The 23,041-nt window shown below is 39.0% G+C and overlaps 1 protein-coding gene across 1 annotated transcript in view; it reads left to right on the top strand.

Annotated features, from left to right (window-relative positions):
- Positions 1-5,707: 5,707 nt before the first annotated feature.
- The window catches only part of EIF3H (eukaryotic translation initiation factor 3 subunit H), an 84,894-nt gene continuing 67,560 nt past the window's right edge, over positions 5,708-23,041 (top strand). The window contains exon 1 of the mRNA XM_061373426.1: positions 5,708-5,864. Coding sequence (XP_061229410.1) covers positions 5,745-5,864 — 120 coding nt within the window. The 5' untranslated portion in view covers positions 5,708-5,744. The remainder of the gene's footprint in view (positions 5,865-23,041) is intronic.

The raw sequence follows: 23,041 nt of genomic DNA, 5'->3' as shown, positions 1-23,041 counted from the left end.
TTGTTTTAAGATCAGATTTTCTTTCTCATTACCCTGCTCTAATTTGATTGGTATTAAATTAAACTGATTTCTCCAAGTCAGATCTGTCTTGCTTGTGACAGTAACTGGTGAGTGATCTCTCTCTGTCCTTATTTCTCTCCCTGTCCAGCTGAGGAGGGCAGTGACAGAGCAGCTTCAGTGGGCACCTGGCATCCAGGGTCAACTCACCGCACTAGGCATTGCTTTTTGTTGAACAGAACATCTCTCTTCCCCATTTAATATTTCTAAGTAAATGTATCAGGTCTATTTTAGCTATTTTAGAAAACTACATGGTTTTACTTTGGAGATCACAGGAAGTTAGAAGACAAAACGTTTGGATTTTTGGTATGCTTACTTCATTTGTTGTTCTCCTTACAGAAGGTTGTTATATTTGGCATGTGATAGCTTGTGCATCATCAAGAATCAGAAGGTGCATTAGCTGATAATGAAGATAAGGCTGAACAAATTGACATCTAAACAAAAATGACATGGGAAGCCATCTCTGACAAGAAATTAACTTCATGGCCAAAATTCTGATTTCTGCAAGAGAATTCAGTTCAGTTGCCTGTGATGTGTCTTTTGTGTCTTTTCACCCTTTCACTGATTTCAGGGAGAAGTCAGTTAACTGGGAATAGAGAAGTGGAATCTTTACACTGTGGTGATAAATGATAATCTACTCTCTATGCTTATGTAATTTTCTAACTTGATACTATAGGAAGAGACTGGTTTTGCTTAAAAGCATACCATAACTCTGGGCAAATAACTTTCCTTAGTTTCACAGGCCAAATTAACACTTAAAAATGTCAGTCTTTTTCATTAAATGCATTTTCAATTAGGCAAGTTTATTGTTAGTTCCTCTATTTTTTTTGTTCCGACTACTTGTATGCTGAAGGCTCTGACATGCTATAGTAAATGATCCATTAATAGTAAAAATACCTATAAGCACCTGGAATGTAAAAAGAGTGGTTAAACTACAAACATGCATTGGAAAAGAGTTACTGAAGAAAGAAATGAAAAAGTTAAGCACTGGAAAAAAACAAACCCACCTTCCCCATGGCGAAAGCTTACATTTTTAAGTATTTCCTTCATGTGCAGAAATACCTTATTATGCTACTGTCCAGGATACCTGTTCCATTTTTTAATATAATGCTTTTACATGTAGTCAAGCAATTGCTAAAAGGTTTCCTGTCTCAAAGCATGGCTGAAACCACGCATGGCCTCTGAAACCTTCATTCTTAACAGAAAAGAAATTGAATTTTCCAAGCTCACATTCTGGTCCTGTAGCTCCTTTATTGCATTTGATGTTTGTCCCTGGGGGTTTTTCTATGCTGTTGCAACTCCCATCTTTACCATTCTTCTATCACTCCTGCACCTTATTACTTTCAATTTCTTATTTCAAATAAAAAAAAAACCCAAAACCATAAAACCAATTTCTTCACTTTAACTCTCTTGAAGAAAATTAGAAAAAATTGTGGAAGGGAATTCAGTATTGGAACCAGTAACTTCCAAAATCACAATTAGCCTCATGAGAAATACTAGTAGTTAAAAAGTCTTTGTCACAGAATGCCTGCAGTTATGTAGCCTGATCTTACATCCTCACATTGAGCTCCTCTGTGGAAAGTAGAATGGATGCAGTGGATGAAAGCACTGGATGAATATTTGACACTTCAGAAGATTATTATTTATCAGTGAAACAGAATGTTGTATGTGCTGTAGAAAGAAGTGCACAAAGGGCCTTACTTTAGTGACTTGCATTTGATGATCAGTGGTATCTGAACACAGTGGGTGTACAGTGTGACCTTATTTATAAGGAAGGACCTTTGCTAATGTGGGTTGATAGGCTGGGGGATATTTCATTTCCTTTTGGCTAGCAGTGCTGTGGTCAGCAGAACACAAATGGCTGAGAACCTTGAATAACACAAGGCTGACACAAAACACTGCTTCCTGAAGCTCTAGTGAATATTAGGAATTGCCTATGCAGGGCACACTCTGCTTCTGAAGATGATCACAGTTATACAGTTGTATATAGTTATTCAAGTGTGCACTTGGCAAAACTGTCTGCTGGAGGGACCTGAGGGTTCCTGTTACATCTTCTTCTGACCCCTTTGTTTCTGGGGCACAGACACACAAAAGAAATAAATGAATGAGTATTTAAGAGATTGCATCTTTCCATTGCTTCTGAAATGTGATGCACAAGTCTTCTCATTATCATTCTATTTTCTCTCCATCCTGTGCGATGGGAGTGAGCAAGAAGTGAGATAGGGGCTTGGCTATGGGCTGGGGTCAATCCACCACATACCTTCACAGATAAACACAGGGACCTTGTTATCAGGACTTTCACTCTCCCTATGGGATATGAGAGGGGTATGTGAGAGGCTACTATCAAACATATCCTGTGAATAAGAAAGTAATTTCAAAAGGAGCAAAGAGGCCATGCCATGTGTGGAATCACACAGAGTAAGCTTTTCACTTGAACATAGGGATTAAGTACAGCCTTGTATTCACTATAGTTCCCCCCAACACAAGCCTTACTTTACACAGAAAAGATATTAGATTCTTGCTTCATTTTAAAGCAATTCACCTGCATGCTGAGCCAGAATAGGTACACTGCATGTAACGGCACCTGGAAAAATGTCAGTGACACATTCATACGGCAATGGCCCACATGCCTGTGTTTCTTGCTGTTTGAAGTTTAAGCCTGAATATTTCATCTCTTTGAGAAAACTGAACTTTTCTGATCCTAAAACTTTTGTAAGGGCACTGGATATTACAAAGGCAATTTAAAGTTTGTGTTAGGAGAATCTGCTGCCACTGAGTTTTTGGAAATTATTTTACTGGAAATAGGTTTTTTTTTTTTGTAGATAATTAATGTTGGTTTAGGCAGCTGTAGTTATTACTGCAAGTCTGCATTTGGCGTGGTGGTACGTCTCAGTGCAAGTACAGACTGTTATATATGTATCCTAAGTGATTCTTCCCTATTCCTCTACACTTTGTGATAATGAAATTAAGGTACTCATTATGGTTAGAAATATTTGGAATTGCTGAGAGGGTAGGGAGGAAAAACACAGAATTCAGACATGACCCATTTACCAAGTGGTAACAAGTCACTGCAGGTTAGCCCATCTCTGGTAACTATTCATGTGCATGGTCTTAGCCTACAGCATACACAAACGAAATTCAAGTTGGTTTAGCCCTTAAGGTAAAGACAGTCTGACAGTTTGGAAGGGATTACATCTTTGAACCCTTAATCAGATAATTTCCACTTAGCAACACTAGTTCTGCTCATAGCACTGACATGGAGCAGTGGTGCTGTGGAGGGGAACAACACATCTCAGTTACAGCAAGCTTTTTACTTAGGAAGATCTTGGGAGTAAAAGGGTTTTGTTTGGCTCCAGCTGTCTTTTGATTTAGAGTATAATTTCAAAATTATTAATGGAGTTTGTGCTGCTTGAATTTTTAAAGTATTTTGATGGAATTCTTCAGTTTTGTGGTTTTCCGGAGTAGCTTGGGCAATGCTCCTAAAATTCTTCAGTCTGACATCCTTTTTATGGCCTCCTTTTCAAGAATTCAGTATTTTTAATGCTGAATTTCTGTATGACCTCTTGCCTACAGTGATCTGTTGAGTTCTGTAAAGTAGAAAGTTGGTATTTGAGTTTTGTCTTTCATGTTAATAATAATTAACCAAATTCACTGAATTATTCTGGCAGTGCATTAAGTAATGTGAGCCCTCTGCCAGTCGCTTGAATAGGGCTATTTTGGGTGCCCACAGCAACCTCTTTGAACATGCTGATGTTCTGTGCTGTAGCTACTTGTTGGTTTGGGATTTTTTGGCTATTTTTTCCCCTTCTCTTTTAAAATTACACTGAGTTTCTGTTTAAAAACTGATAGGCAGGAATAGCGTATAGCATTAGTCTATCCCATTCCTTTTATCCCTATTTCATTCCTTTTCAGATCCCAAAGAATTTGCCAGTGGTAAAGCACTGTGCATTTACAGACAGAAGGTATGTTTTTTTTTTATTTAAATACCTTTCATCAGTATCTTTGAAGCAGCCCACAGATCTCCATTTGAAAACCACTGTATTACTATAATACTATTTCCTAATCTTATTTTTCTTTAATTAAAGTTATTTGATCATATTTGTAAATTAAAATATGTAAATAACAGAAAAGTGAAATATTAACATTGAATCAATCAACTCTATTCTCTAGAAAAACTTCAAAAGGCAGTGACGGGGGGGGCAACATTAACTCATGGAAACCTGCTAAGGGTAGAACTCAAGTTTGCAACACGAACATGATGACAGAGCTCACTGGCTACAACACACTGCCCTGAAACTTGGAGTTGTTATTGCATCCACCTCCCTCCAAACTTACGTTTTACAGCAGTGCCCTAATCCCGTTGCACATGCACACTTCCGTCTCTTTGAGGCACAAGGCACATCTGACATCACCTATGCTGCAATTCCAAACTTTCCCTTCAATCTCCATTTGACTTTTTTTTTAAATGAAAAATGGAAAGTGGGATATATCTCACAGAATCATAGAATCACAGAATGGTTTGGGCTGGAAGGGACCTTAAGGCTCATCCAGTTTCAACCCACTGACACAGGCAGGGCCACCTCATGCTAGACCATGCTGCTCCAAGCAGTGCCTCACCACCCTCATAGTGAAGAATGTCTTCCTTATCATCTGTTGTAAGTCTCCCCTCTGTCAATTTAAAGCCATTCCCTCTTGTCCTATCACTCTGTCAAAAGCCCCTCTCCGGATTTCTTGTTGGCCCCTTTAGGCACTGGGAGCTGCTCTAAGCTCTCCCCAGAGCCTTCTCTTCTCCAGGTTGAACAACCCCAACTCTCTCAGATTGTTTTTAGGCTCCGGCCCTTTGATCATCTTTGTGGCCTCCTCTGGGCTCACTCCAACAGCTCCATGTCACATAAATCATAGAATAGTTAGGGTTGGAAAAGACCTTAAGATCTTCAAGTTCCAACCCCTCTGCCATGGGCAGGGACACCTCGCTCTAAACCATCTCACCCAAGGCCTCGTCCAACCTGGCCTTGAAAACTGACAGGGATGGCGCATTCACAACCTCCCTGGGCAACCCATTCCAGTGCCTCACCACCCTAACAGGAAAGAATTTCTTCCTTATATCCAATCTAAACCTCCCTTGTTTAAATTTTAACCCATTATCCCTTGTCCTGTCACTACATTCCCTAATGAAGAGTCCCTCCCCAGGACCCCTACAGGCCCCCTTCAGATACTGGAAGGCTGCTATGAGGTCTCCATGCAGCCTTCTCTTCTCCAGGCTGAACAGCCCCAACTTTCTCAGCCTGTCTTCATATGGGAGGTGCTCCAGTCCCCTGATCATCCTCGTGGCCCTTCTCTGGACTCGTTCCGACAATACATGGCAGTCTGCATTTTTAAAGGTAAAACCCAACACTCTTAGATCTGTTCTCTCCTGGAAATGCTTCTCTGTATTGAGCTGGTTCATAAGGTGCCAATGCTCCGTGTGCTGAGCCTCCCTCAGCCCTGACAGCAAACCCTCTCTGCAACCACGCTGACCCCGAACTATGGCGGTGATTCATATGCATGCAAGCACCAGACCCGCCACGGGACGCTATGAAACTTCCCCGCCGCGTTTCCGCCCGGAGCCGTTTCCCTTCGCACCGCCGCGGCCGCGCGCACGCTTCCGGTGTTTCGCTTTTCTCTTTCCTGCCGGTGCGAGGGGAAAGATGGCGTCGCGCAAGGAAAGCTCCGGGGCTGCCGGCAGTGGGTTCGGCGCCTCGAAAGGCAAAGGCAAGGCCGCCGCCACGGGTGACTCGGCCGTCAAGCAAGTGCAGATAGACGGGCTGGTGAGCGGAGGGGTCGGGGCGGCTGCTGGGGGAGGGCGGGTGGGGAGGGGCGGCCGCGTGGAGCCGCCGGCGGAGCTGCCCCCGTGTGTGGGGCGGTGCTGCGCCGGGAGTCGTGTCCGTACCGTGTCCATTCCGTGGGGCTGCACTGGCGTCCCGAGGGGTAGGAGCGGTTCCATAGAGTCACAGAGTAGTTTGGGTTCGAAGGGACCTTCAAGATCATCCAGTTCTAGCCTCCTGCCGGGGGCAGGGACACCTTACACTAGAGCAGGTTGCTCCAAGCCCCATCCAGCCCGGCCTTGAACTCTGCTAGGGGTGGGGTAGCCACAGCTTCTGTGGGCATCCTGTGCCAGTGGCTCACCACCCTCACAATTTTGCCCTCCTCTCAGCTTTCCTGACTCTTGCTCATCTCTGGGGAGGGCAGCAGCTTGCACCCTTAAGCAAGTGAAGGCTGGGATAGGGCAGAAAATAATTGCTTTTAAATATTCCCTTTCATTCTTCAGTTCCACTGTTGTGGTGCCCAGATGTTCTTTTTAGGGGTTTCATACAGCGAGCTGGTGAAAGCTACGCAGGTGTAAGAGATAGTGGGCATAGTGGGTTTTCCCTTTATGTTGTGCTTTCCCCCCTCTTTGTTTCTGCTGCCCACAACTACTCTGTTTTCTTAATAAATAAACTGACAAATTGAATGGACTTAGCAGAGAATGGGGGCATCCTAATAAAGGCAGTCCATGCAAACTTTAAATGGAAGAGCGTCTACTAAACTTGGTTCTTGGCTTTGCTGCTGTCTCTTTGTGTTAGTATACATCTTGGGCACTTGGTAATGTTCATAATGACACAGAGTTGGGAAAAACATGGCTACTTAAACTTCCTAAGAGTAGAAGCATTGTCTGTTGCTTCATTATTTTTGCCAAGTATCAGCAGAACACTGCTCAGCTGAAGCATGAAGGAGAATGGATATACTGGTAATGAGAAGGAAGAGCATAATTTTGAGTGAAGCTTTGAAGCCTGCTTGGCATTTATTAGTCATCGTCTACAGTCATTATCCTGGAGTTACACAGTATAGTAAATATTTGTGAAGAGGAAGAATAACTTATTTATGTGTAGTGGTTCTTACGAAAGACTCAAATTCAGATTCTTTCTTTCTGCAGGACTCTGTTCAGCAGTCTGTGTGTCTGTGGTTTTCATGCACATATCGTCTTCAGGGAGTGGTTAAAACTGACCAGTTGTGAAATACAGCCATGAAAATACGGCCGCTGACAGCAGCCTGCTGTTGTTGCAAGCTGAGTAGCGCCAGGCGGACAGTGGGGTGTGTGCGTGGCTTTTTAATAGCAGGATTGAGGGAGTAACGAAAAAGTGAATAGTTAAGAGCAAGCTACAGGTTGGCACCTTTAATTCCATTTCTGTGGGTGTAAAACCTATTTTATCAGATTTGGACTTAACAATTGTTACATTTGATTTCTTTTAATGAAATAAAAGTGTTTGAAAACTGTTCTCTATTAGATGTGTAATCGTCTTTGTGAACTGCTGTTCATTCAAATCAGCTATGAGTGGCTCTGACAGTCAGCTTCTGACAGTCTAACAAATGCCTGTGATTCCTTTTGCTTTATGCTTTTGGTTTTCTACCCCGTCCTTGTGTAATCTCCTGGTACAGCACAGTGGTGCCTCTTGCATGGAGTCTGTGTGGAGGAAGGTGACTTACTGAAAACAGTTGAAAGCTTTCACCTTTCCACCTGCTGAAGATGTCTCCCAGTGGATCTTATACAAAGTGTTCTCAGGGCACTAACAGTATGGTTCACAAACTTCTGTGACACCTGTAGTGAAGAGAAGCATTGGCATAAATTTGCTTCCTTTGCAAAAAAAATGACTCCTATTGGAAGTCCTTCAGATGTCTTACTGGAATTCTGCTAAAACATTTTTAATATCTTCCTGATTTAAATGTGTGGTCTGTGCTCTCACAAAGTAACAAGACTTTGTCAGTCGTCTTGGTGATAACAGGGTGATTATGTGCCAAAGCCTAGGGTGGATTTTGGTGGGTGTCAGGGAAGTTGGTGATCTCTTTCCACTGTTGCCTTGTCTCCTGGCAGTGGCATAAGTAACCCTTTCAGACGAGGCTGTTTTGAAGGCAAAGGAACGGTATGTAGGTTGCTTGTGGATCTGTGTATGCAGAACAGAAGATGCATCAGTCTTCTCTGTATGTGAGGTTGTGAAAATAATTTTAGAAAGCTTGTTATTTCAGAGGACCAGTAAAGTAAAAAAAAACACACCAGTATTAGTAAGGAAGAGAAGTTCTAAATATCAGTATGTTGCATTAAAATACATAATGATGTAGGAATACCTACTTTTATGGCCTCCTTCTTAATTTTGGTACAAGTAGAGCAACCTGTAGTTAACTTCTTTCGTATTTTAATCGGATTAATTCCTTATTTTGTTAAGTATTACAGAATCCCATCCTAATGTTGTAATTTGGATTTAGATCAAGTTAGTTGTATTTCAGGTGACACTATAATAAAACATAAAGCACTGCCATGGCAGGAGTAAAAGCTAACAATGAAACCTGAACTAATAGGATGGGCTAAAATCACGTAACTTGTTAAAATGTTAATACTGTTAGAGTATTCCACAAAAATAATAGCACCAAAATTTGGGAAGATGGGGGCAGAACTGTGTCACATTGTAGACACTTGATAACTTGATTGAGCTACCTGAATACTTATTTATAAAATGCTTCTGAAATGAAGAGTGAATGTTGATTTCTAATATTCACAGTTTGACAAAAGGAGAAGAAAAATCCAAGTCTGTACCTTTCCTATGAGCTTTCCTGCTAGATACTGAGGTCTCAGTCCTCAAATTATATGTGTGCCTAGCTACTGTAGCAGCATGATCATGAGATTCCAAGTATTCTGTTTTTAATAGCTTGAGCATGGTTTTGTTTTCTGATGCATTTTTGAAAGGTTTGCAGCAGACAGGTATTATGTATCATACGGTTATATTGGCAGTTTTGAATTAAGAATGTCTTTTGTAAGGTGTGATAAGCAAAAGTGGGTGGTATTATTAATCCAGCTCAGGAATACAAAGAATGACTGCAGTATTGAAGAAAATTGACTCTATCCAGTTGCTTTTACAGCACAGTGAAAGACACTGATTGCAAGTGGATTCAGAGCCATTGATGTTCAGGAGGCTTATTAAGGCATCTTTGAGGTGCTGTCTTTTCGAACTTGTCACCTCCTGTATTTTTAATTGAATAGGTATTGTGGTTTTGGCTATGTGCTGAATAGAAGTATGAGATTTCTGTTAGTCCTTTGAAGATGATATTGTGATTTTCTTTGGGTTTATTTAGCTATAAAGATTGTGGCAGTATGTGCTTGTTCTACAGATCACTGCATTTTAACTCATCCCTAGTGAGAAGATACGTGTAGTCTATATAAAGAATTTGTGTAACTAAGGGATAACACAACTGTTGCATACTGTGGAAAGTCCTAATGTCAGTGGTTTATACCATCATGAAGTGCTTGGACTGATTCAGCAGACTATGCTGTGTGTTGAAGTTTTTACCTGGAGATTTTGTTGATACAGTAGTGTGTTGGAAAAATTACAGGCTTGATGAATAAATCTGTAGTGAAAGCAGTTTACGATGGAGGTGGTCTAGTCTAAGAAATTAGAAATGGCAGGGAAAAAACAACCCTCCAGTAACCTGGATTTATAATGTGCATTTTCTTTCAGATGAGAAAAGGATGAGAAGTTGAGTGCAACACATCACATTTTGATGTCTTTGCTTCCTGTTGTAGAAATCTGAATAAAAATTCCATTGTGTTCTCTCCAGTCAAGTAGTCCAAAGAAAACTTGTGTTCATAGTAGCTTTTAATATAAGAGCTGAAAGAGGGGGGATGAGGGGAAAAGCATGATTGGGTTTTTGCAGCTTGGTTTGCAGTAGGCTTTTGGACCTAATTAGAGCTCACACCTTCTTAAAGCTGTGTGTCCATTTGGAGTACCACATGCTTTTTAGCTTGTGTGAATTGCTATGTAAAGGCATTTTTTAGAAGGTGAGTGAGCTTATTCTTCAAATAGTCTTTTTACTCTGGTCAGCTATATACTTGCATGGAGTCCATAGGAAAGAGAGCTTTCTTGAAGAAATAGGTTTAGTTTCTTAAGTTTAAGAGTATCAGCAGCAGCTTTGGAAATATAAGTGGAAGACCATGGACATGATTGAAGTTTTCCTTCTGCAGAAGAGAACTAGACTAACAATTCTACTGACTCAGTGTTTTCTCTTATTGAAACATGTATCTGATATGGTGACCTCAACTGTTTTGTAGTTGTGTTTTAAAAGAAGTACAGATCATCTTATGATCATCTTTTGGCATTTGAGAATATGTAAAACAGTTCAGACATATGAAGACTAAAAATGATTTCAGTTTATTGTTAGCTCTGGGGTTCCGCATACTCTCACCTTTCTGGTGGTAGATCAGGGCAGCTAGTTTCAGGTGTACTGGATGTAGTCACAGTTGATTGCAACTGTATTTAACTTCGGGGACACCACTCGGAGATTGGAAAATTGTACCAGACATCCAAGAGTCCCTCCCTGTAGATAATCTGTTCACTTTTTCATTGAAATAGAGGATATATAAGACATGAGTTTTCTAAGCTTTATATGTGGAGAAGAAAGGGTAGCACAGCTCTGGTGTGTGCGTGCAAGGAATGCATGTAAGGAAAGAACATAATCTTTCTTCTCAGTTGCTCCTGTGAAGCAGATTGTCCGATCCCTTTTTCCTGCTGAATGGGGAAGTAGCAGCAGATACAACAAATACTGTAATTTGTAGCTCTTACTACATGTGCTGCAGAGGTCCTTCTGGTTTTCTGTGTAACTAATGGATTAGTGCTAAAGATATTTCGACTTTAAGTAAGAGCCACTATAATTTTAGAAGCAAGTGTAATGAGCAATTCTGATCACTTGCATTCTCTTGCATTTATTTATTATCTATCACAATTTGGTGTTTGTTTCGTTTCCCCCACCCCTCCTTTTCCCCCAAGTTACTATTCTGCTGTTGCAATTTTTATTTGGCCTCTTACATCTGCACTGGATTATAGCCTTTAAGTTTGTGAGTGACAGATCTGCTCTGTAGTGCCTTTGCATCCTTCATCTCACACAGCAAAGTGAGTAAATGAAGTGGACAGAGAAACTCCGGTGCTAAAGTAATTGTGCTGTGTGAGAGCAGATGGAGTGTGTTAGTTTGTCATTGAAGTGTCTCGCTTCCAGTTTGTTGCGTTATTGCAATGGAAGCTGCAGGGTAACCTTGTTTCATGTTTGTAGCAACTCTTCAGCTTTTGCTTTTGCAGTATTAGTGTTCTCTTCAACAAAGCCACCGTATGTTGGTACGGTGTTGGTAACGTTATTTAGGCTCAGTATCACATTGCTTTACTGGAAGTAGCAGGTTGATGGCTGCAGGGTGTTATGAGACTGATAGTTCTGCATTTACAGGCTCGTTTCCCATTGCTATGTAGCCTAATCTTGCAAACTTGTGCTCATGGGTAAGCTTATTCCTGGGAAACATGGAAGTTTAGTTTTGTGTAAGGAAGCAATGTGCAGATTCTCCAGTTTCTAAATTGTCTGCAGTTGGTAGTACTGGGAAATGGTGTAGTTCTAATAAGAGATTCTGAATTTCCTTCAACGCTTGAAGACTTTGCTAGACTGTTGTTTAGTGAAACTTCTAACTCTGCTCAATTGATACGAAGTGATATCAGGCAAGATAAAAAGCTGTGAAAGCAGAGATGAACTGGTGCATCGCTTGGAGACGTAAAGTCAGGCAGGGTAAATAACATTTTTAGTAGATGAGCATGAAAGCTTATGTAATACAGAAATTGAACTAATATTAAGAAACAGAGTTGCTCCATGTGGTAGACTGTGGGTTGTGTCTGACCACTGGTATGTAGATAATGGATATATGGAAACTTTTTTCTGGGAAAATAACAGCTGTGGGTTGGGAGATGGGGATTTTGTAGCAAGGCAAATGTGCTGCCTGCTAGGCCAAATAAGTGTTTCTTATTAATCAGGTTAGCCTTCAGAGTAGTCACAAGGAAGTATGTTGTTAATGGGAAGCTGTTTGCATTCTTTGCAAATCTTCTGCATGAGGATATTCTAGGAAGGAGTGTAAAAGTAAAGGAAAATTATTCTCATCTAATTACATTCTTAAGCACTAATATATGACTTTTTTCTTTCTCTTTTTAAAATCCTAATCTTTTGAATTTATGTATACATTCAGAAAATTATAGCCATTAACACTTTTGTTGACCGAGTCAAGTTTTCTTATGCCTTGTTCTTGTATAATGATACAGCTGGAGCCTTAACAGTACACTAAAGCATTAATATGCACATTGCTCTTAGTATTTCATTAGTGGAAATGATGTTTCCATTTTTATTAAATCTCTATATGAATTCTTTTTACACGTATGCAATATTTCTACAGCATTTTGCATGTTGTAGATGTTAGCAAAAGTTGTGTAGGCTTCTCAAAACAACTGTAAATTTCTGTTCCTTTACCTTCATAGCTGCTAATGTGGAAAGATGCAATAGTAGTAACAAATTGCCATTCTGTAGTTAATGAATATTGCAAGAGCTTTCAACAGAAGCCTTCATGGATAGCAGTGGGTGAGGGATACCTGAGTCCTTATGCTGTCAGACTCTGACATGAGGGTTAGAGGCCATGGTGCTATTGAAGGTGATTTTCTAATGCCAGGTGATGTTTGAGCTACTTAATTCTATAAATCTTTAAATATATATATATGTGTGTGTGTACTTCCTAAGGTTTGTATAGAACTTAAACTAAACCCTAAGACATCCTTGTCATTGTATTGAATACAAACACATTGGCTAAAACATAATATGTCAAGAAGATAGAAGTTGCAGGCCTTTTCTGCATTTGTGTTTACACCAGTATGGCTATAGTGCAGATATTTCTCTTGTGTCAGATATGACTGATTTATTCAAAGGTTGTTACTTTAAACTTCATTATATCATCCCTGGTTTGGTGATGGTGGAGTCTGCGTAATTGCTTGTATTCTCATCTATGGCATGTGTAAGGTTTATTTATTTATTTTAAACATAGATGAAACCACATTAATTTACCTTTTTTAAAACACCCTAAGGTTATTGGATTGTTTTTAGATAGTTACTCTACTCATAGTTGTGGTATTTAAGTTGTCTGTGTCTTGTATTACCAGCCATTTTTGTCGTAAAGGTGTAGGACAGACAGGATTGTATCCCCAGCTGTTAACAGGGAAATCCTAGTTAGTTTGTTGGGTGAGGAGTGCTTTAGGTTGATAGGTTTGATCACAGTAATTGAAATAAGATGCCATGTTTACTGAGAATCAATTTTTGAGATTCATCTTACAAATGTTTGTTTAAGCACTTTTTAAAATGACAGCTTTTGACAGTCTTGGAAAGGAAGCAATCCATTTCTGTACTACTGAGTAATTTGTAGTAACAGTGAAGCCTGTATTGAACTGGCTAAAAGTCTTTCATATTTCTTAAATTGTGAAGATTGTGCTTTTCCTAGCTTCTGTTGTGGTTTCTTCCCTCCTTTATTACCCTTTTTGAAGGCTTTGCAAGAGTGCCCAGACTGTGTGTTCTGCCTGCTGCTCTCTGTACAGCTTCCTGACATTGTGGAGCTGTAGAATGGGGTTTTCCAACATAATGTCCTTCAGGCTCTATTTTGTTTTGTGTCCTCCAGAGGAGTTCAGATGGAATTTTGAGTTTTAATCTCTTTGACTTTTCCTTGACCTGTTTCCCTAAAAATTTAGATCAGATTATGGTGGCACAGGGTTAGTGTGTGAATTGAATACTGGCTTGATGGGTTGTTCATGGATACCTTAAACCATGGAGAAGACAGAAGTGTTTTATGTTACTTAGGTGATATATATATACTTTCTATTAATTTTCAGGTACAGTGAGTTGCATGAATTTGACCCAGAGGGGAACTTCTGACATATAATCCATGCTTACATTCAGAAGAGGAAGCATTGATGTGTACTAGGAAGTTGAAAGGGCAAGAACCTCCTTGCAGTATAACACTTTTCAGGCTCAGTGAATATTTCTTTGCCTTAAATGGGTAAAGTACCCACATTGTGGTGGTCTGGGGATTAAAACTCTGGTGTGTTTTGTCAATGAATAGCAGGTATACTTGCTAACAGAGCACAAACTTCAAATAATTTATAAGGGTGCATTGGTGCACTCGGCATCTACTAAGTGTCATGGTAAGTATACTCTAGTGAGGCATTTAAAACTAGAACATCTGGTATCACTTCATACCGTGAAACTTGTGTGCTGACAAAAGGAGTTAATCTAAGTGTGGAGGTGACTTAAATGTGTTGAGCAGCATTATACCTCAAAGCTTGAAGGGAAAAGTATTATTTCAAAACAGCCTTTTTTTTGTGCTGTGTGCAAGGAGAAATAATATGTTGCATCCTACACTACTGCTATTAACAGTTAAACTTCCTATTTTCTTGTTTGTGTTATGTGCATATCAAACTATTCTTTTGCCTCGTAGTATCTATGTGTAGCTGTTGAAAGCAGTAAGTCATGCTCTTATGATACCTATTTGGCTGTTAATGCCAAGGAAAAGCATTTCCACCAAATGCCTGTTGAGTAGTGTACTACATTTTGATGATTAAAATACTACATGAGAAACAAGCAAGATAATAAGTGTTACTTTTGCTATTCAGGTGTTAAATTCGACTCTGGTATCTATAAGTGGGGAAGGTGACAGTTACTGGCTTTGTTGCAGAGACAATACATTATGTCCCCTGCACACTGAAACACTCTTAAATATTCTCCTTTGGTTTTCAGTTTATTGTAACAGAATTAGACCTGTGCAGCTGACATGCAGCATGATGTAGTTTAGGGAGGCATACAAGACACAGCAAGCCATGGATAGAAAACCAGCACATACAGATGCTGAAAGGCCCTTTGTGGTATGAATAAAATGAGCGTCTTCTATGCCTTATTATGTGTTAGGACCTCCACCTTTTAAATCTTACAGACCTTGTAAGATACTTTGTAAGAAGAGGAACAAGACTTGACCAACAAGCCCTAGTGTATTTTCAGATTACTGTTGCTATAATATTTTTTTATTAATCTGTCATTGTCAGAGACATTTTTTGGATATGATTACTTTGTGTGTTATTTTTCTATGTATACACACATGCTCAAAATACATTCGCAGTGATGGTACAGTTTTGAGCATGCTGTTCTTTTATATTCTTTTTTGATCTTCAGTCAGCATTAAGATTGCAGAGATATGCTTGCTCCAACAGCAGTGCTTAGCAGTTTGATTATGTTAGCACATAGCATAATGGTATAATCTTAAAGGAAAGCAAATATATTGATAATGTAATAAATTTGAAATTTTCAAGCTTGTATAATAAGTATTCTTGTTAGTATTTTGTAAGATCAGTCAATAATCTAAAATCAAGAGGGCAAAACGAAGACGATATAACTTATTTGACTTTGATAATATCTTTTGTAACATGCATACACAAGGTTCTCTAGGCATACGTGTGGGAATATTCTTTGGTGGCTTTTATGTTGATACTTACTTCAGATAAGCATTTTATTAATTTCTTTTGGCCTAATCTAATTTCAAAGTTAATGGAGAGGCTTATTTACTTACTGGAGTTTGAAGATGTACCTGAATTTTGCTGCGTGCATACAATAATAGGCTAATTCGTTTATAAATATTTGATCTTTTACTGGAAAGGAGGGTCAGGATATTGCTTTGAGCATACAAGGCTTGTCAGTCTGCCTTTGTTCTACTTAAACATTGTATCCTACTTTGCAGCCCATTTGCTTTACCTTCTCTCCCTTCCATGGAGCCCTGTATCAATGCAATATGCAATATACATACTTATTGGTGTTAAGCAAGGAATTAGTTGGAGGTGTCAGTTCTTGCCAATGTTTGGGGGTTTCTTATGCAAATCTAATGAAAATAAGCAATCTTATTGCAAAATTCCTCATTAACATAGAGCTGAGTTTTCTGCATTTAAGACTCAGTTATTTTTTTAATATTACATTATTTTCAATGCAAAAAATAAACTTTTTAGGGTTTTTAAACTTTAGATGACATACAGGGTATTTACTGCAGCTACCATGTCACCTGTTGGGAACAACCTGAAAGTGTATTGTTTTATCTATTGGTGCTATCAGTGATAAAATTAGAATGGTGGTTTTTAATCTCACAGTCACAGTAGCTATTACTAGAAATGGAGCTCTTCTGGAAGTGGTTTCACATGGCCATGTTCAGATGGTGATACCAAGACAAGTCCTGTCTCTATCTGAAAGATGGGGAAGTTGAAGATTACCACCAGTAATTGACTTTCATTCCCTTTCCTGAATTTTATACTTTAAACAGCAAAATAGATTCAGTTCAGGCTTGGTTCTTTGAATTGCACTACCTGTTACTAGGAGGGTCTGTCCCTTAGCACAAAACTGAGCATTTGCCAGAGAGGGTAAGTGCTTTAATGTGGAAAAAATTATTGCACAAAAGCTCATAAATCATGAAAATGACGTGGAAGTCATGTCCAGTAGGGATTTTACTGGTTACTTGGAAGCATCTGTTGAATGCATATGGAAGTCATGATTTGTTAAGACACACCCTTAAGTAGTATATGTGTTCCAGTTCTGTTGTGCAGGGTATGGTCTTTGAAAAGGATCAGTAGTCTCAGATGAGCCCTCACTCCCTCCTCCCCTCATAGCTGTGCCCTGTTTTACTAATTTCTGAAGGTCAAATAGATAAGGGTTACTGTCTTGCAGTTTTTCTTCAGAATGGTAAGTTTGGCACAATCTGATTAAAATACAGGCTAAATAAAATTTGCTGCTGCTGCTGCTTTTGGCTGTCATCTTTAAGTATTTTTATAGGAACCTGGTAGAAGTTGATGCTAAAGAGAAATCCTTTCACGTGCAGATACACTACCAGCTCAATGAGCTGTGTGGATATGTGAACGATGGTGACTCACTAATACATAGAACATACATATCAACTGTATGTTGGAGTATAAGCTTAAGGCTCTGGTGTATAGAGCAGAAAATGTTGAAACGGTGCCTGCCTTTACAGCTTCTATGTAATTTCCTTATGTTGTGCTCTACTAAAGGAGTATATTCATCAGCTTGCATTCTTGAAGTGATGGTTAGATATTGAATACATTAAAAATAATAAATATAAATTGTATTTGCAATTTGCAAAAATTGGCCGAAGTACTGAATGTGTTCAGAAAAGGTTTTGAGTTCGGTGAGATTTGTGAAATAGGAGAAATAATACACTAAGTAGTCCTGGGGAAATGCTCCATCCCACTTGTAAGTAGCAGTATTTCAGACATTAATCTTATTACAGCCCTATTGCTGCTTCCTAACAGTGTGCTAATAGCATCTAATGCCCTGCTGCTTGCATGATTGAAATCCTGGGGCTGCCTTACAAAAATGGTTTTACAAGGAAGTGATTCTGCAGTGCCTGTGGCCCTGATGGTTTCCATGGCAATGAGCATGAGTCTGTGTACTGGGAAATGCGTTATGAAACTTTCTACTGGTGAGAAATACGTTATTCCAGTGTGTAAACAGGGCAATGGAGAATTTAAATACACAAATGTAACTGTTCATTTTTACTGATACTGGGGTAGTATTTAAAGCATACTAGTGGCTTGAGAACAATCATGGAGATGGCTGTTAACCTGACCTGTTGTGCAGTCCTAAAAAAACCCGAACAAATGAAAATGTAGCAGAACAAAAATCAGGAAGAGATTTTGGTCTGTTTGGTAAAACACACCTTAATATTGATGGTTTTCTGTGTTTTAATAAGCTTTGCTTTTCTCCACTGTTTAATGACTTTTTCCGTTGGTGCACTGCAGTTTGTGTTTAACTTCTTCCCTTTGCAAGAACAAGTAGCTTGCTTGGACAAGCTTAATAAATGACTTGAACAGATGTTTCATGGTACCTAAAAGACATTAGCTGATTAACATAAGTTCCTGACAGAGTCAAGGAAAACCACAGCCTATGAAAAACCAACAGGTTTCTAGGCCTGTAACCCAACTCCAGTAATCTACCCTTCTAGTGTTGTGTTTGTACAGATACAGGCTTAGTGTATCTACTATTTCAGTTCTTCAGGCTGAATTCCACCTTCTGATTTATGTCAGTCGCAGAATTTTTTTTATTATATATATTTTTAGGTAAGATATTTACCAGTTTTAATTCTGGGTATTAACTAATGGCTTATTCAATTTCTGTGTTTATTTCTATATAAAATCAGTGATTTTTATAATTTGGAATAGTTTTGTTTGTTTTTTTTTTTTCATAGGCTTAATGTTTTTGTTAAATCCCTCCAGCTTTTGAAGTATCCCAGTAATAGAATGAGGAGCTAATACATGTGTGCAGCAGCTGGATGTGCTTCCAGTAAATACGGTGTGGGTGTCAATCACTTGGCAGTGCCTGTAGTGAGCTTGGACTCCCACTGTGTGAACGACCACTGTTGCTGGAAGACTGAGACTGTTAGAAGGTGCAGACAGGCTGTAGAGAAATGCCCTGCTCTTGCTAGACTGGGTTTCCCTCTTGTTTGAAGGGCAACTATAGAGCTGCTAAATTACAGTAGTGTGGAGGTGGTTCTTAAAAAGAGAAATAACAAAATAACAAAAGAGTGGATGTTTTTGAAGTATTTTATGTGGGGCATTTGCTAGTGGCTTAAGCTCTGCATTTATTTTGCATTGCACGGGTCGCTGAGGTACACATAGTCTGTGTAACAGTTACAGAAAGTGAAAAATGAACTATCTTCTTCAGGGTAAGCAAGGTGCAGCTCTTCTGGCCATGCCCCAGAGACGGCACATTACCAGTTCATGTTAAGGAAGGAGTGACAAAATGCTGCTTGGCCTGTCACTGACTTTGAGTTGTGCTTGGAGTCAGCCACTTGCTGAGATAGTCAAAGTGGCAAGGTATATTATAGCTAGCTTAATGCTGTGTATGGATATTATCACTTTCTTTGTCCTGTTGGGGGAGACCACACCAAAAAAACCAAACCCTCCAAATCCCACAGGAAAAACGTTGAGTTAAATGGCTGTAAGTACTTTATGAGGCATGGGATAATACTGTAAACCACTTAGATCCCTATAATTACAGGGTAATATGTTTTCTAAGCCAAGTAGAAGTGATAGAAAATACTATGAAAATAGTCAGTGACCTGTTATGATTGTTTTAGTTTTCTTCAGCCTAGCTTACATATTGTGGAGCTGCATACTTTCTGAAGTTTAATGATGTTCTCTTTTGTATCTAAATCTTGGGGTTTACAAACTAAGCAGGTGATGTGTTATCAAGCGATGTAGTAAGTCACCCAGGGAACAAAAAGCTTTGGTTGGTTTTCATATGCTTCCTTCTATTCAAAAGTATTTAAATTGTACAGAAGCATGAAACGTCCCCATCCCGTTTTCCCCCAATCACTACAGTTCAGGATGTACTATCTTCCCTTCAATTTAACATAGATTGCCAAAGTGATTTGGTAATCACTTCAGACCTGCCTGAGACAAAACCAACAAAATCCTATGATTTCCAATTTCTGTGTGAAATTCTGTGTAGTATCCCCTGCTTAAGGACCTCACATCAACATACCTTGATACTCATAGTAGTTGAATTTGGGCTCAGCTCCAGGAAACTTCACTCTCATGTCAGAAAGAGATTTTGATATTTGCATCTGGTTGGGTTGGTATGAAATGTCATGTATCATTCTGGTATGCCTCCTATATAATTATTGTTTTTTAAGCCCAAAATTTCTGTCAAGTTCAGAAATATGATTTTAACATTGGGTGTTTATTAGCTGTTGAGTGACATAAAATGTAAGCTTACTATTCCAAGAATTGTATTTTCAATGGTGTTAGGGCTCTAGCCAGTCAAGATAAAGGTAAAATATTGTGGGGCGTTTGAGGTCTTCTGTCCAGCTTGCTAGACAGAAGAGTGAGGCCTAAGACATTGTTTCTGAACAGCAAGTTCAGAAATGACATTCTTCTGGAGTTACCTTGCTTTCAGGTCTGTTCAGTCTTGGTCTTTTGGCCTTAGATTTTGAACAGTATGTTCAGATGAAGTATCTTTTTGGTTACTTGTCAGGGAATTAAAATAGTTTGCTTTTTTTTTTTTGGCCCCCAGTCATAGTTAGGATTGAAGGTATCTGTCAAAACAGTTCCTTTGAAATGTTGAAGGTCTTAATGGAAAACACTGGTGTCTTTTTTTGTTGCTGTTGCGTCTTCTTTTTCCTCACAAGATGAAATGGGTCTAACTGTTGTAAGAGTTTGTATTCCAAAGTTCAGCATGAAGAAGAAAAGAATAAATGTTTAGACATCGGTCATGTCAGGATGGTCAAAAAATCAGCAATGTTTAAATAGGAGAATCTAGAAAATCCTCACAGTTGGGCTGGAATATGCATGTAAGTGAATTCAGTGTTTGACTGCAGAGATTGTCATATTTCTCAAGATTAGTACATAATGGAAAACTGACTTTCACCTCAAATCCTCAATTCACTCGTGCCACAACTTTCTGTGGTGGCAGTCTTGTGCTGTGAAGCTTCATATCCAGCACCTAAAAGACTAGGGCATCAACTTGTTGATGTTGTGCTTTTGACACATTATCTGTCAGACGGTGCTTTCTTTCTAGAATATGTTTCTGTGGACTGCTCTGATTAGGTTGGAATTTTTCATGTGTGTCTCTAAACATCTGTCTCCTTAATAATCTGGAGGAGAGTGTTATGTGTATTAGGCACATGTTTTCTTACTCTTAACCACTGCAGTGGTATCTCTAATTTCCTTCAGGGTTCCTTTTCTCCTGGCAGGAAAGTTGGGAGACTTTGTTACCATCTTATCAAGTGCTGTAGCCAGGAGACAAGGCAGCTCAAGGCAAGTTTTTGCTTGGTCAGCTTCCAGAACATGTCTTTGTAGGATAAGCACTTATCTGTAGTGTGTAAAAACCTCATCTGGAACTATTAAAAATGTTAACATTGGTGGTGTCTCACTATATACTGCTCTAGTTTTCTCTTTTTTTTTTTAAGGTTTCTGTTTAAAACCAAAGCCATTCACTGGTTACCTGAGGATTTGAGAACTAAATTCCATTTTTGTGTGGCTAATAGGTTAAGCTTCAGCATGATACAGGTTGTGCGTTTGCTTTTGGTGTAGTGTGAGGTGGGGAAGCAGGCAGGGCCACTAAATTATTATAAAATTTGATGTATAATGTTTGGTAAGTTTTTGGATATTATTAAAGAGATTAACACTTTTTCCAGAGGTGACGCATACACATTTTATGCGCATCAGATAGATGGCTTGATTCTAGGCATCCTTGAGGTTAGCACAATTCAAGCTCAATTGCATGCGTCATTGTTAGTAGTAGTGAATACCTGTGCATTTACAAAACATTACCATTTCTCTCTTGAACTTTGTCTGTACTAAGAATTGAAGTAAAGTTGCTTATGCTGTAACACTTCAAAGTTCATGGTTTGAGTTTTAAAAATACATATGGAGAAGGCACCATACACGGTACGGATGTATTCAGAATATATCAGACACTATTAGTGATAATAGCTTTCAAGCCTCTTACTGAGATAAATATTGATCACAGTTTCATTAGTGTCAAATATTGAGAGGATGTGGGTGTCGTGGCACCTTCCACATGTGGTGCCCTTGTTGGGTTTGCAAACGCCTACATAGCAGTGTTACTCTCTCCGCAGATGCTGGCAGTTGGTGCTAGTGGTTGTGCCCACAAAAGCTTTCTTGGGTGGGAAAAAATGTTAAGCATTCCTAAAGACTTAAATGTTTTATTTAGGACTGTAAATCGGCTTGTTACGTCATGTATCCAGTGGGCTAACAGATGCTCTCTTTTGTCTGATATCCCATCTGTAAGACACAGCACAGGTACTGGAAACCTGGTTTCAATGTGGCAACTCTCAGCTCTCTGGAACACAATCATAAATGAAGCTTCAGTGCTTTGGTTTGCTGTTGTCTCTCTTCAGAGAGATACAGAAACATGCATCTTGGCATGTTCATGTCCCTGCAGCAGAATCTTCCCAAGACCCCCCAAGGCTTACGATACTTCAGCTGGTGGTTCATGTTACAGGTATTTCTGTAATGAAATACAAAAACAAAATGATGTCGGGATGTAGCCAAGGTTACAATTTGGCGCTACACTTCTGCAGCTAAAATATGTATCTTTGAAGTTTTTAATAGTTTCAGAATGGTTCTTTTTTTGTAGTATGACTTAATTCTTAATGTTTGAGGAGTGCTTTGAAGTTCTTAAGATTAGAAGCACTTCTGAATTAATGACCATTAAAATCTGACAAGTGGCTACTCCAAGTAATTAAATTGCTTTGGTATTCTGAACACTGAATTTACAAAGCTGTATGACTCTTGAGTTTTACTTAGGAATTATTTGTATATCCTTTAGGTTCTTAGTGTACCTGAATATTTCTTACATACTAATTGTATTTACTAAATCCAAGCTGCATGCGTTATTGTGTTGTGTGTTCAGAGGTATCCAAATTTAGAAGTCAGATTGCTTGATACATTTTTCTACTTGAGTACATAGCCTTTCCTGGTTGACCAGCTGCATCACTTAACAGGAATAGTTGGAATGTGGTTTGGTTACTTTTAATTTCATATAGCAGTGGTACAGCAGTGAAGGGTCTAGGGGTATTTAAAACCAGTTTGCACAAAGAGACATCTCTTATTAGATGAATAGGTGGATGGGAATTGTTAAATAGTGCTTGCAAAGTGAATCAGCACTGGATGAAGGATGCGTTAGATGTTGTTTATTTAGATTTCCTTGGGATTTTTCTTTTCCTGTGTCATTTAAAAAAATTGGTTTGTATTTCTCTGTGTGTTGTTACTTGCATTATTTATAGTAAGCTTTCTTACCTTTATTTTCAGAACAGTAAAAGTATTCTGATGCTGTTCTGATGCTTCATCAACATAACATCTTTTTTAGGAAATGTCTAGATACAGGGTAGTGTTCAGTTTTTGGCTGTGTGTGTGTGTTTTACTCAGTATGAAGTATTGATTTGTGTAGTCAAATGCCATGGCTTTGTCATGTTGTTGTATAGTGACCAGCTCTTCCTTCTTTATCTAGACTAGCGATAAATGGAAATGACATTTTTAATGTTTGAAACTGGTCTTGTTATCACCAG

This window comes from Neopsephotus bourkii, unplaced genomic scaffold (genome assembly GCF_033783945.1).
Source record: "Neopsephotus bourkii isolate Nb327-2 ecotype Australia unplaced genomic scaffold, CSIRO-AGI_Nbou_v1 NB_1630, whole genome shotgun sequence".
Classification (NCBI taxonomy): domain Eukaryota; kingdom Metazoa; phylum Chordata; class Aves; order Psittaciformes; family Psittacidae; genus Neopsephotus; species Neopsephotus bourkii.
This window is presented reverse-complemented; position numbering and strand designations above follow the sequence as displayed.